Source organism: Portunus trituberculatus, chromosome 17 (genome assembly GCF_017591435.1).
Source record: "Portunus trituberculatus isolate SZX2019 chromosome 17, ASM1759143v1, whole genome shotgun sequence".
NCBI classification, from domain to species: domain Eukaryota; kingdom Metazoa; phylum Arthropoda; class Malacostraca; order Decapoda; family Portunidae; genus Portunus; species Portunus trituberculatus.
The window spans coordinates 24688870-24703074 of record NC_059271.1 but is presented as its reverse complement, the minus strand read 5'-3'; the positions used below and the strand labels follow the sequence as shown (position 1 = coordinate 24703074).

At 36.3% G+C, this 14205-nt stretch overlaps 2 protein-coding genes and 1 long non-coding RNA gene across 3 annotated transcripts in view; 1 reads left to right on the top strand and 2 right to left on the bottom strand.

Annotated features, from left to right (window-relative positions):
- Positions 1–14205, bottom strand: part of LOC123504787 — a 29674-nt gene that overhangs the window by 12945 nt on the left and 2524 nt on the right. The window lies entirely within an intron of this gene.
- On the top strand, positions 49–10959 carry LOC123504781 (tetratricopeptide repeat protein 4-like). Its single transcript, XM_045255599.1, has 8 exons — positions 49–336; positions 3984–4116; positions 6539–6700; positions 7122–7324; positions 7788–7964; positions 8408–8517; positions 8721–8894; positions 9499–10959. The coding sequence occupies exons 1-8, from the start codon at positions 154–156 to the stop codon at positions 9584–9586; spliced, it is 1230 nt and encodes a 409-aa protein (XP_045111534.1). The 5' UTR covers positions 49–153; the 3' UTR covers positions 9587–10959.
- LOC123504780 (UDP-GalNAc:beta-1,3-N-acetylgalactosaminyltransferase 2-like) lies at positions 9071–13960 on the bottom strand. The gene is made up of 7 exons (XM_045255598.1): positions 13678–13960; positions 13338–13547; positions 12474–12859; positions 12078–12198; positions 11684–11867; positions 11079–11308; positions 9071–10767 (listed from the first exon to the last, which is right to left on the bottom strand). Exons 1-7 carry the CDS (start codon positions 13766–13768, stop codon positions 10541–10543), a joined length of 1449 nt encoding a protein of 482 aa, XP_045111533.1. The 5' UTR covers positions 13769–13960; the 3' UTR covers positions 9071–10540.

Sequence of the window (14205 nt, the reverse complement as noted above, 5' to 3'; positions counted from 1 at the left end):
AAATACAAATGGATGCGCCGTTAGAAAGACTATCCCTCAACACTGCAGAGATTGGAGAAAGATCATCACATCAGCAGCCGCACGTGTGACAGAGAGGCTGCGTCGTTTACTAAACATTCATAGCGCCTACTTTGCATATACGAAGTGTCAGTCATGACAGAGGAATGGAAAGAGAAGATAATAAAGGAGAAGCTCGGAGGAAAGAGAGACTGGAGCGAAGAGGAGCGTGCCGCCCTCGCCCACAGTCTGGACGAGGAGCTGGAGAAGCGCCTGCAGGGGAGTGGCGGCGGCGAGGGAAGACCCAAGGATGCCTGGACTGAAGATAACTGGAAGGAGGTCAGTACAGAGGTTGTGTTGTTATGTTCTGCCATCGGTACTCTCAGTACTCCATTGAAATTAGTTTGAAATGCCATTAATCCATCCTCCAGGTAAGAAAAAGGTATTTATAATATATATATATATATATATATATATATATATATATATATATATATATATATATATATATATATATATATACACACACACACAAACTTGAGTACTTGAGCCTGCCTTCCATATTCTGAATATCATACACTTTATATTTCTGCCCGGAATCATACCAAGTCTGTTCTTCAATTTATCAAACACTCCTTCATAAATAGAAAATGTCAAATTCTTTAAAACTTTATCTCCCCTTGTGACTTCTAGCATCTGGCCAAAAATATATCCAATAACTTTACCCTTTCCCTCCTTTATTTCATCCTGATGGCACCACTGCCATCTCATCTGTCTCTAAGGCTGAACTCTTCTCTCAAACCTATGCTAAAAACTCCACCTTGGATGATTGTCCCTCCCTCTCCTCCTCCCTCTGACTATTTCATGTCTACAATTAAAGTTCTTTGTAATGATATTTTTCATGCCCTCACTGGCCTAAACCCTTGGAAGATTTATGGACCTGATGGGGTCCCTCCTATTGTTCTCAAGAACTGTGGTTCCATGTCTGGAACTTGCCTAGCCAAACTCTTTCAAAGTTCTATGTCTATCGACTTCTACCTTTCCTTCTTGCTTGAAGTTTTCTTACATTCAGCCTGTTCCTAAAAAGGGTGATCATTCTAATACCTCAAACTACTGTCCTATAGCTTTAATCTCTTGCTTGTTTAAGGTTTTTTAATCTATCCTCAGTAGGATGATTGTTAAACATGTCACATCACAATCTTTTATCTGATCACCAGTATAGCTTCCATCAAGGTCGCTCTATTGGTGATCTTATGGCGTTCCTTACTGAGTCTTGGTCATCCTCTTTTAGAGATTTCAGTAAAACTTTTGCAGTCACATTAGACATATCAAAAACTTTTGATAGAATCTGGCGCAAAGCTTTTATTTCAAAACTGCCCTCCTACTGTTTCTATCCTTCTCTCTGCAACTTCATCACAGTTTTCTTTCCAACTGTTCTATTGCAGCTGTGGTAGACAGCCACTGTTCTTCTTCAAAATCTATTAATAGTGGTGTTCTTCAGGGTTCTGTCCTGTCATTCACTCTCTTTCTATTGTTCATGAATGATCTCCTTAACCAAACTTCATGCCCTATGCACTCCTACGTTGATGATACCACCATACATTTTTCCACATCCTTTCAGAGACGACCAACCCTTCAGGAAGTCAACAGATCATGCAGGGACGCCACAGAACGCCTGACTTCCGATCTTTCTAAGATTTCTGATTGGGGCAGAGAAAACTTAGTAGTGTTCAATGCCTCAGAAGCTCAATACCTCCATCTATCAACTTGACACAACCTTCCAGGCAACTATCCCCTCTTTTTCAATGACACTCAACTGTCTCCCTCTTCTACACTGAATATCCTCACTCTGTCCTTTACACATAATCTTAACTGGAAACTTCACATCTTATCTCTTGCTAAAACAGCTTCTATGAAGTTAGGCGTTCTCAGGCATCTCTGCCAGTTTTTTTCACCCCTCCAACTGCTAACTCTACACAAGGGCCTTATCTGTCCTTGTATGGAGTACTCTTCACATGATTGGCGGGGGAGGGGTACCAATCACAGTTTTATTTGATAGGGTGGAATCAAAAGCTTTCCGTCTCATCAACTCCGCTCCTGTGACTGACTGTCTTCAGACTCTTACCAATGAAATGTTGCCTCACTTTCTATCTTTTATTGCTATTTTCATGCTAACTGCTCTAATGATCTTGCTAATTGCATGCCTCACCTCCTTCTGCAGCCTCCCTGCACAAGGTTTTCTTCTTCCTCTCATCCCTATTCTGTATAATTCTCCAATACAAGAGTTAACCAGTATTCTCAATCATTCATACCTTTCTCTGGTAAACTCTGGAGCTTCCTGCCTGCTGTTGTATTTCTGTCTTCCTACGACTTGACTTCTTTCAAGTAGGAGGTTTCAAGACATTTGTCCCTGTCTTTTGGCTGCTACTTTCTGATCTTTTAGGGAACTTGCATTTGAAGTGGGTCTTTTTTTTTTTCCCTTTGGTTAGTTTCCCTCTTGTATAAAAAAAAAAAAAAAAAAAAAAAGATTGGAGATACATGGGACAGCTTCCAAGACTGAGTAAGGAAAGAGTTGTCATTGACTTAATGAAGATTATTAGCAAAGGATAGGCAAGTTCCGTGGCACACTTTTAATAGACCAAGATGAAGATTGTTGGGTTCCATGGTGTTGTCAGCATCAAGAGATTTTAATGGTACTACATTATATCATAGGAGTAAAATTGGATAGTTGAAAGGTTACCATAACACACGTGGTGATGGAAAAGGTTCAAAGGTGGCTCAATAACAGCATATCATCTCCAGATCTTTGATCTTCCCACCATTCTCCCTCTTTGAATGTGTGTGGGATACGGGTTCATTACAAATTATCAGAGCTGGGCGCGTTACTTGATATTGGATAGTCTGGTACCGCTCCTCCGGACCTCAAAACACAGGTAGTCCGTACCTATACTTCTGCACCTAAAATTTTTCCCCTCGGCCTGGTACCGCATCTCCTGTACCATACCCAAAACTATTAAAGTATGCCTGAAAAATCTAGTCTGTACCTCAAAAAATAAAACCAAATACAAGGCAATAATACATCAGAGCTCTCTCTCTCTCTCTCTCTCTCTCTCTCTCTCTCTCTCTCTCTCTCTCTCTCTCTCTCTCTCTCTCTCTCTCTCTCTCTCTCTATATATATATATATATATATATATATATATATATATATATATATATATATATATATATATATGCCTGGTAGCACAGATATATATATATATATATATATATATATATATATATATATATATATATATATATATATATATATATATATATATATATTTATTTATTTATTTATTTATTTATTTATGCCTGGTAGCACAGACTGCCAAAAGTAATGTTACAGGGTGTGGACTCTTTGTGATCTTTATTTATTTATTTTTATTTATTTATTTTTTATTTATTTATTTATTTTATTTTTATTTTTTTTTTTTTTCTTGGAAAATCTCAGGTGAGGTGGTACAGACTTAGAATTTTGTCTTTCCACACTTTTAAAATTTTTCCACACTTCAGACCTCCACCCATTGTTTGGTGGTCTGCAGGTACAGAGGAATGGAGGTACAGACCAAGGTATGGAAGTGCCCAGCTCTGCAAATTGTACAAAACTTTTTTTTTTTTTTTTTTTTTTCCCAAGTCTGGATGGTAGATATTCAGCTTATTCCATATAATACATCTTGGTATAGGATTATTAGCTTCAATTTTCTTTGATACTATTTTCTTTTGATGCTTTGGCTAAGGCTGTGATAACATAATCCTACTCTACCTCACAGACTATTAAAAAATCTTGTCCTGGAAATCAATATCCAGGTGTGACATACATGGTATATTTTGTTAGAAAAGATTATAATATACTTCTTTGTGCCCTCCCAGATCCACCCATGATATTTGGCAGCATATGAAATGCTAATTTGTATTTGATAAGAATGATCTTGTCTCCTCTGCAGCAAATGGCGGAGCACCCATTGTTTGCTCCTTACCTGCAAGAGGAAGGTGCTGTGGAAGGGGAAGCTCCTATCAATCCCTTGAGTGAGGGTCTGGCACAACTCAAATTTGACCCAGACCACAGCAGCCCACAAGGTTCTGTTCTGTCATCTGTTATAATTTAAAAGGAATTTCAATTACATACTCAGTTAATACTAGGTAAATAGATGAAGCACACCACTCTATTTACTAATGTCTTTGACTCTTTATTCCCAACAAACTGGGAGCTGGTGGGAAAGTGAGGTTTTTGGGAATGGATAAAACGAGTATATGGTTAAATGTCATCTCTTACCATGAAATATAAGCAAGTTATTGTTTTTGTTGTTATGGTGGGCACCATCTTTGATACTCCAGAAATCAATAGTCTACCCTTTGGGACACTATTCTAACTTTGTATTACTTATCCTAACCTAACCTATATTAAGTGTAATACTAGGATAGACAGCAGATATCTGGAGTATCAAAGATGACATCCATCATAAAAACAGCAATAATAACTTGCTTATTTTTCATGGTAAGGGATGACATTTGACCATATATTAGCTCTTTCAACCCCAAACCTCACTTTCCCACCAGGTTCCATAGTTTGTTGTATAAATAAAAAAAAAAAAAAGAAAAAAAGAGGGTGAAAAGTCAGACATTAGTAAGTAGAGCAGCATGCCTGGTCTTAATATTTACTTAATATTTATTTATTTTTTTATTTAATTTATTTTTTATTTTATTTATTTATTTTTTTTTTTTTTTTTTTTTTTATTTATTTATTTTTTTTTTTTGTGGAAGGGACACAGGATAAGAGCAAGAAAACTGCAATGAAAAGAATACTAAAGTGCCGGTCTTTGAAGAGTCAAAAGCAGTACTAGTAAAAAATTGCAGGACTTGAAACTTTCCTCTTGAAAAAGTTAAAGTCGTAGGAAAGTGGAAATACAGAAGTATACTGAGATTTCATGAGTTTAACAGAGAAAAAGATGAACAATTGAGGATACTGTTTAACTCTTGCATTAGAGTGATGAATAGAACAGTGGTTGGAAAAACAGGACAACCTTATGCAGTTAAACACTAGGAGGAGGGGAGGCATGCAGTTAGCAAGATCAGACTAATTAACATGAAGTTAGGTAGCCGTAGAGTATAGCAAAATATGCAACATTGCAAAGATGGAAAGCTAAAAGGAGTTGATAAGACAAAAAGCTTTTGATTCCACTCTGTTTAAAAAAAGCAGTATACGTGGAACTCACCCAAACATTGATGTATAAGATCACTGTGCAGCAACTGGTGAGAGACAACTCAGAACGATTAACTTTATATTAGCTGCTTTACGTAGAGATGAGATGTGAAGCTTCCTGTTTAGATTATAAGTAAAGGGCAGACAAAGGATATTCAGTGCAGAAGGGGGAGGGATAGTTAAGTGTCATTGAAGAAGAGGGAATAGTTGTCTGGAAAGTTGTGTTGAATTGATAGATGGAGAAATGAGTTCTTGAGGCATTGAACAATACTTAGTTTGCCTTACCTCAATCCAAAATTAGAAGTTGGTGGATTGATTACAGTCATTCAAAATCCTCTCAGGGCTTGGTGATTATAGTGACTTGAATGGTGCCATGTCATTCTATCAAGAATGTATTATTCTAAAGACTGTTCCCATGGTTGGCTACAGAACATGTAATTTATGTGCTTTTTAACATGAATACTTTCTCATGGACATTAAATGGAAAATTTTTCTGTTTTACACTGAACAAAGAGGTTTATAACATCAAACATCAGAGAATAGATGAAGGGTGTTGTTTTGTATTTGGATTGTTTGATTATTCTCATTTTTGTTTTTCAGTAGACTCTACATAGCTAATATATATGCATACAATAGAAATAATACAGAAAGCCCCCACTCTTGGCAAATCTCAGCTTGGCGAAATTCACTTTTGGCAGTTGGGTGGCCATGGACTACCGAGTGCACGCTTGGCGATTTCAGTTCAAACTTGGTGGACTCATGGCGAACTGTGCTGCTCCCCGGTGACGTCAGACCTCTCTCTAAACCTATCAGAACGCAGTGTGAAAGTCCCCTTCAGCCATTTTGTTTGTGCTACCCTCTGTTCTGCTAGCGTGGGAACGAATTCTGGCAATTTACCGCCAACATGGCCTCTACCAGCACAACAGGTGGTACTGGTGGGGGTAAGGACAATGGTGGTGGAGGCAAGGACGAAAGTGGACGAAGGAAACAGGTGGAAAAACGGGAGTTACAGCCTTTATATCATATTTTATTAGCTTTATTTATGTTTATTGATCTATTTGTACAAGTATTCTAATATGTGAAGGCAAAAGATTTTATTTCAGCTCGAAAGATGGTATTTTAGGGGTCAAAAGAGGGACTTTGGCAATGACCAATGACTGATTGAGGCATTTTTTAGGCAATTTATATGGTATAAAGAACTCGTGCTTGGCGAAATTCACATTTGGCGGTAGTTTCGCCAGACTAATTAATTCGCCAAAGGGGGGGGCTTACTGTAGTTTCTTTATCAATGCATTACAGAAGTGGCACAAAACTACAAGGATGAGGGCAACCTGCAATTCAAGTACAAGAAGTATAGATTAGCTGTTGCCAATTTCTCTGAGGGCTTAAAGCAGCAGTGTGCAGATAAGGAACTGAATGCTCAACTGTACAACAACAGGGCAGCAGCACAGTGCCAACTAGGTAACAATTAGACTTTTTTCTAATTTAGTTTTTTGATAATAAAACTAATTTTTTTTACGGCATTGTTGTCATTACATAGCTTAATAGTAATTTGCAATGGCAACTTACACTATTTGCATTTACTTACTGTTGTATATAATCTGGTGCATAGATAGATAAATAGCATAATTATACTGTGGAGGAGGTCCTTATATTAATTTTATTATAAAAAATTATCTTAAAACTACTTGAAAATGGGGTCTCTGCATCCTGCTTGAGTGTATAGTTACAAATGAAAAGAATCAGCCACTTAGATTTTTGTCTAATCTGTTATATTAATTTTTCTGTGTTATTTTTTCAGCTTGTATATGAGTACATTTTTATGGATGAAATCAGAAACCAGTCATAGTGTTCTCTTAAAACATCCCACAAATATTTGCAGGGAATTTTCGTTCTACAATCAAAGACTGTGAAAAAGCATTTGAATTGAAGCCACACTACACGAAAGTCATTACAAGAGCAGTTGATGCTGCTACAAAACTGAAATCCTGGGATGAAGTGTTTGCATGGTGTGACCGTGGCCTCCAGCTGGACCCTACTGACACCAAACTGAAAGCATCTAGACTTAAGGCAGTGAAAGAAAAGGTGAGGCAGAAGACACTCATAACCAAAAGTAATTTGTTGGCAGTTTAGCTTGCTAAACTTTAGAAGTATTTTCTTTTTACTTTGAGTTTCAGAGAGGCATTCATAGAATTTGATTTATAAAATGTTGCATCTTGGAAGGCTCATCCCAATTTTAAGTAAGTAGACAGTTCTAGAAAAGTGAGTTGGCTCCATAACAAATACCATACCCCACTGTTCAGTTTCACATATAAAGTAATGACAATCATATTTCTTTTAACTTCATCATCACACAAAGAAAAGTAATATTTATTAGTTACTCATAATATGCTGATATACTTTAAACACTATAAAGTAAATACAGTGAAAAAAGCAACATTTTTATATACAGCAAAGAGTAATGACATTGCAGAGCTCTTTTTTTATATTGCTCTTTTCATCATGTGTACAATGAATACATTTTTTTTTTCTCTCTCTCTCTCTCCAGAAAATGATAGAGAGAGATAATCGCAGGAAATCACAAGAAATTTTGAAAAAGAAGAATGAAGAACAGAGTGTGGTGAACGTCATCAAGAATCGGGGAATAAAGCTAGGCACTTCTCATCTAAAGGGATCCTCAAGTATCACCCTGGAAGATCTGGAGACCCACCACCCTGCTGCTCATGTAAAATAGACATATATGTTATAATAATTAAGTAATTACATAATCTCTTACATATCCCACTGGTGAGTCTACAATAGGATAGCTGAGACAAAAAAAAAAAAGTCATATTACTTTCCTCATGCATACCTCTCACTCATTTCCTGTTCTCCTATTTGTTGTCTTACATATTCTTCTTCCAACTTACTTCATATAAACAGATAGACAAGGGTGAGGGAATAATAAAAGAATTGGAAGTGAATAGATTTGCCATAATCAACCACTAAGGGATTTTTAGCAATCATTATAATTTGTATTTAGATAGAGGCCTCTTAATCAGTAATCAAGTTGCTTACCAATCCACACAGCTCCCATTTTTAAAACTGGTAATTGTGTAGACAAAAAGGCAATTGTTAGAATAGATTCCTACCTGTTGCTTAATTAACATTTTCTTGGTGGTTTGGCAGGGTTCAAGAGTTCACCTCAACAGTTGTGCAGAGTTAGTGTGGCCTGTAATGCTGCTTTATCCTGAATATCAAGAATCTGATTTCATCCAGGAATTTACTGAAAGTGATTTGTAAGTATTTTTTGTCAGTTTTCTTGTACCACAAAGCAGTTTTTTTTATTCCAAATTATATTGGTGAGAATTTAGGGAAGAAGGCTTGTGCATAAAAATGTAGCTGACTGTTGTCAAATCCTACCTCATTGTGTCTTAAGTTCAGTTAATGTGAGGGTAAATTCTAAGAAACTTTTATCAGTAATCCTATAATTTCTGCACAGTTTCAGTGACCACTTGGAAGTGATATTTGGGGAAGGTGCACCCCCAGCCCCATGGGACACAGAACAAAAATATCAGTACCAAAACTTAAAAATTTTCTTTGAAGATAAAGAAAAGGAGAAACTGTACAGTGTTGACTCTTCCTGGACACTCTCACAGGCCCTATCAGACCCCAGGTGAGTTTACATTTTGTTATTACCATCAGTACTTTTCTTCTTAACAGAAATTAAACACAAGCTCTGAAAGTAACATGTGGAGATGAACCTTTGGCTGTCTAGAATTTTTCTGAAGAACATAGTTACCAGGTCTTCCTGTAGATAGTGTATCAAGGTTTCATTGTTTATACAAAATATTAAGTTTTAGTTTTTTATTGTAAATAATTTTAATGTGTAGAACATTTTAAAGAAATTGGCACAAAAGAAATACAATACATTGCTTTTATGTTATGCAGAAAAAACATTTCAGGTAAATTCATGCACTTACTGATTTTTTTATTTAAGTGTTAAGAAAATCTATTTGCGACATTTCTTTTTTTTTCAAATTTAGCTATTTTCCTATTAGGCAGAGATTCATTGAGAAGGGAGTACCTGATATAAGTACTACATAACCCATTTCAGCCATACTTATACATATTTGTAACATGTAATCACCTAACTAATGTAATCTAAGGTGTACTCTCCATAGGATCTAAGTAGTTACACACATGCATGCATAATGTGATTTTTCAATTTTCAGTATATGATTATAACCTTTTTACCTAATTATGGTCTTCTCTTCCAGATACTGCGTGATGGCTGGGACACCAAGTTTCATAATTGTTGTGAATGGAAGCAGATTTATGAAAGAGTTTTTGAGCAAGTATAAGTAAATCATGTTAAACATAATTTATCTATTTTACCTTTTAAATAATCTCCTGGTTAGCAAGTATTCCACCCTTGTTAATATTGATTTTAGTATAAGGAGAAAGGATGAAAATAACTTAGTAAAATATGTTTGAGCACAAGATAAATCATATTTTAAGAGGGATGCAGAAACTACAACTATAGATAGGTTAAAGATGCAGTGTAGCTTTGCAGGATGCTTTTGGGTGCCTGAGACTGACTCCATCCCAGCATAAAACCTCTTTTTCATTATGGTGCTTTCCTGCTGGCATATTAGCAGTGGGATATATGAAGGCAGGAGCATTATTCTTTTTCTATCCTGGAACCTTGTTCTTCCACAAAAGAAATAGAAAATGTTCATTAGATATCCTCATTTCTTTCTTTTCCTCACCACACCACCACACCTCACCTCACACTATAAAGCTCCTCAGCACAACCCAGTATAACACTACTTCCATTCTCCCCTCTATCTCACTGGATATTTATAGCAAATTTTTTTTTGCAGCTTTATCCCTCTTCCTTTTATACATGTGCTCACATTTTTGTTGATTTTTAATGATTTTACCAAGCCATAATTTCATTTTCAATGTCAATATCCCAACCTACCATCTTAATTTTTCTTATATTTTGTAGTGGTGTCATATAACCAATGTTACTCCACTTAAATTTTGAATCAATCAAGTAATTGGTCTCTCATTTTTACTATACATTATGCTAGCCTTGCAATGCAATTCCTCACTTTCATCACTCTCACACCCAGCCTGCTTCGTTCTCACTCATCACATTACTACTCTCAATTTTCCATCTACCAGCTGAAGTTAACCATACCACAGATATGGATAGAACCCTAATTACAGTATAAAGTTGATAGATATTTTCTTAGGTTGTTTTGTATAAGATAAATGACTAGAATCAAAAGGAAGCATTATATTCCATATATGTTATTGTATGATATTTGTCTGATTATGCCACACTTCAACCATTTGTTGGACTGATAACTGAGGAACAAGAACACTTTCTGAGCAGTCAAGATGAGGCAACCAACAAGGGACTTCAACATGCCTTGCTCTGGCACTCACTGAAGACACCCAGATGCCCATACTGACATCCTCACCCCCATGGGGTACCAAATGATGTTGTGCATCCACCACAGCATGCACCAGAGACTCTTTAATATGAAAAGAGAGGACCCTGAATTTAACAAACATATTTTCTTGAATTTCAACATAGACATAATGGTCATCATTCAGGAATCTTGTTTACTTTAATGACAGAGGCAAGTTTCACTACATGTCCTGTTACTCTTCTATTATATTAGTTATGTATGTGTCAAGATTATGCAATTAAAACTACAATACTAGTTGTGTCTAATAAGTTTGTCACAATTACTTTATCAGGAGGGATAAATAAGATTTGATGAATTTTACAACTAATCATAATTCTAATGCCACTATTTTACTCAAATCATGTTCAACTTACTTGTCATAACATAACCTGATCCAGCAGGAAATGTTGGGTAAGTAAGAGATGGGTAGGTGAAGTCTGCCCATTTCCCATAAGCAGGAACAGAACGGCGATAATGAAAGAGTGACCACCACGCTTGGTCCTCTTCACTTTGTACTTCAGTGAGCATACTTAGCAAATTCACATTCACAAAGGTGTCATCATCAACCTTCATCAAGTAGAAAGAGTTTTGCTTGTATGCTGTCCTGTTGTAAGAATTGATGTCATTATTCATTAGAGTAAAGGGATGACAAATCACATATTCTAAATTAATATTCATCATTTACACAGATCTCAATAGAGCAAAATACATACACAACTGTAAAAGTAATGCAAAATGTTTTTGCTGCTTGAGATAATTTTCATTTTGTAGGAACACTACAAGTCTTTGCACTTTATATTTACTTTTTACCCATGAGAAATAAGAGTGAAGATGTGATTACTGAATGAATTTTAAAAAGAACATGTCATAAAAATATATTTCAAGTGTAACACTTTAGTACTAAAATACACTATTATTTTCTAGCTAAATAATATAGATAAATGGCTGAAAATATTATATGTACTACTGGCAAACTTACCAGCTTAAATAAGCCATTACTTTATGTGGCAAGTTATTATACACATCAAGATGTGGGAGTATCAATAAATCACTGTGGTGGTTTTGTTCCTCCTCCAACTTGAGCTGGAGATCGGCTAAGTGTTGCTTCCACTCCTCAGCTCTCTCTGCTTGGGTCTCCTTGTGTTGTTTAAGAGCTGACTTGTCTAAGGATACAGAAAAAGAAAATTACGGGTTTAAAGGGATAAGAATTTTACAATTTCTATTGAGAAAAGAATGGCCATAAAATAACTTGACACGCATTTGAACTGAAATCACTTTACGTCACACAGCTACTAGTGATACTTGAAGAATCATATTCAGTCATGCTTTCATATGCTAAGGCAATTTATAATGCTCAACTAACATCAGCTTACCTGCAACAGTATATTTTGCTGATACTAGAGGACAGGAAGACTTGTGCCATTGTATTAGTGTGTTCCTTCTTGTGCGAAGGAACTTGTACTCTAAAACTGAACTGTTATTCCAATCACAAACCTGAAGAGATGCCACAGAAATGTAAACGAAGTACATACATAACAAGAATTCATAAAAGAAAAAAGAGGATTGGCTTTTTAACAAAAAAGACATAAGGATAGAGATTCTAATTGCAATATACAGAAGCACATTGGGCAGAGTATGCATGCCTGATTATAGTCTCTCATACACATACATATATGCATTGTCAAAAAAATATCGGTGCAAAATATTCTTTTAAGAGAATCTTTACTTAAATGAGCATTTTAGAAAAAATTAACATTCACTTTACAAACCCATTTTTTTGTGTCATTGAAGTCATACAATCCCTCTCCACATAGCTCTTCCTTCTCTTCCAAGCTGAACAACCTCAGCTCACCCTCAAATCCTTTAGGCAAGCGTAGGAAAGATGATAACTTGATGCTGCATAAGTCACCTTCATCATGGCAAACACTGTGTGATAATACGACCTGCTCAATCACTTCTTCTGGGTCACTAAATATGACAACCGTATTATTTGACTCCTTCAAAATTTCTCTGTGCACCAAGAATTTCTCTACAATGACTGGATGGAGAACTCTGAATCCAAGTCCAATATAGCAGTCATCCAAACTTCTAAAATTTTTCTTGTATTGACTATAATGACTTTTGAAGAATTGTCTTAGCTTAGAACTTTCCCAGTCTGAAAAAGTGAAAAAAAAAGTTGTTCTTGTAATTTTGTTTTAAACCAGAAAATACACAATTCATATTTTCTGAAACATACTACATTGCAAAGAATTCAACCTTCCATATCTTACATAAGCAAAATTTTAACATGGAAGAATGTTGATTAGCTGTTCTTGAAAAATGTGAATAGTACTGAGATAAGTGAAGCTTTCATATGTCTCATTGAGTGGTCAAGACATTTGTATCTAAGCATCTCTCATAAATGCAGCAGCAGCAGCACCTTTGCCTTGATGATGACAATGATGTAGTAGCAATTACTTAATTAAACTTTGTAGAAACTGTAAGCAATGATGATAAGTGCTGGGTATAGGGACACAATGTGTGCAAGGTTAACTAGTTACAATGGAAGTTTCCAGTGTCCCTACAGTCAGAGAAAGCACAACAGGTGAGGAGCAGTGTCAAAATGATGTACTAATGATTGAAGTCTGCCTTACCTCTCTTCCTCGGGTGCCACACTTCACAACCATCCGGAGAGATTCGATCAGCTGGGGGAACAGCACAATCCTGGTCTCCCAGTACAAATTTCATCTCTACGTCTGGCAGTCCTTGCAATGCTGAACCCCATGTCTGTCTTATTACTTGGCGCTCAGACAAATGATCTCTTGCTGACAACACTCCCACGATGAGTCGCCTGGGAGGTGGTGCTGAGGTAAAATGATTGGATAAATATCTAGAAAGGCGTCCATCTGACATTAAGTAATAAGGAATCCATCAATGATTGTATATTTGATGCCTAGAATACGAAATAAGCACTCGACCGTCGGAAATTTATACCTCCTCGCAAAGACAGCAGATGCAGGAGCAGCGGTACAAAGAGGGCTGGCAGGAACACAGCCGCCGCCTGTCTGATGCTGCTCCTTTCCATGGTCCTCCTCACTTGCCGGTTACTTCTCCACACCTCTCATTGCATTCCGGCTCATTATATTTTGGCTGGGTATTCCTGACAGGCAAGGAAGATGACAGCTGAGGTCCTCGTAAGTCCCAGCAGCCCTTCCAGGGAAGCTGCCTTTCCCACTCAAGACAGCGTCAGTCTTGTTTTGACAGAAACATTGCAGCCGATGATCATAGATAAACTTTCATAACGGTGCCTATTTCAATACAATAAATATTTCTATCTTTCTATTTTAATCTTTTATTTGGATTTTATTATTTTTTTATAAATATAATATTTCTACGGCAAGCAATCTACCTATAGCTGAACTTTTAAGGGAAAGATTCAGTAAATGCACAAAATATATCCGATTTAAAATCAAATTAAAACATAATTAGTTTTACGCATGAAAACACACATTTTAAGGTTTA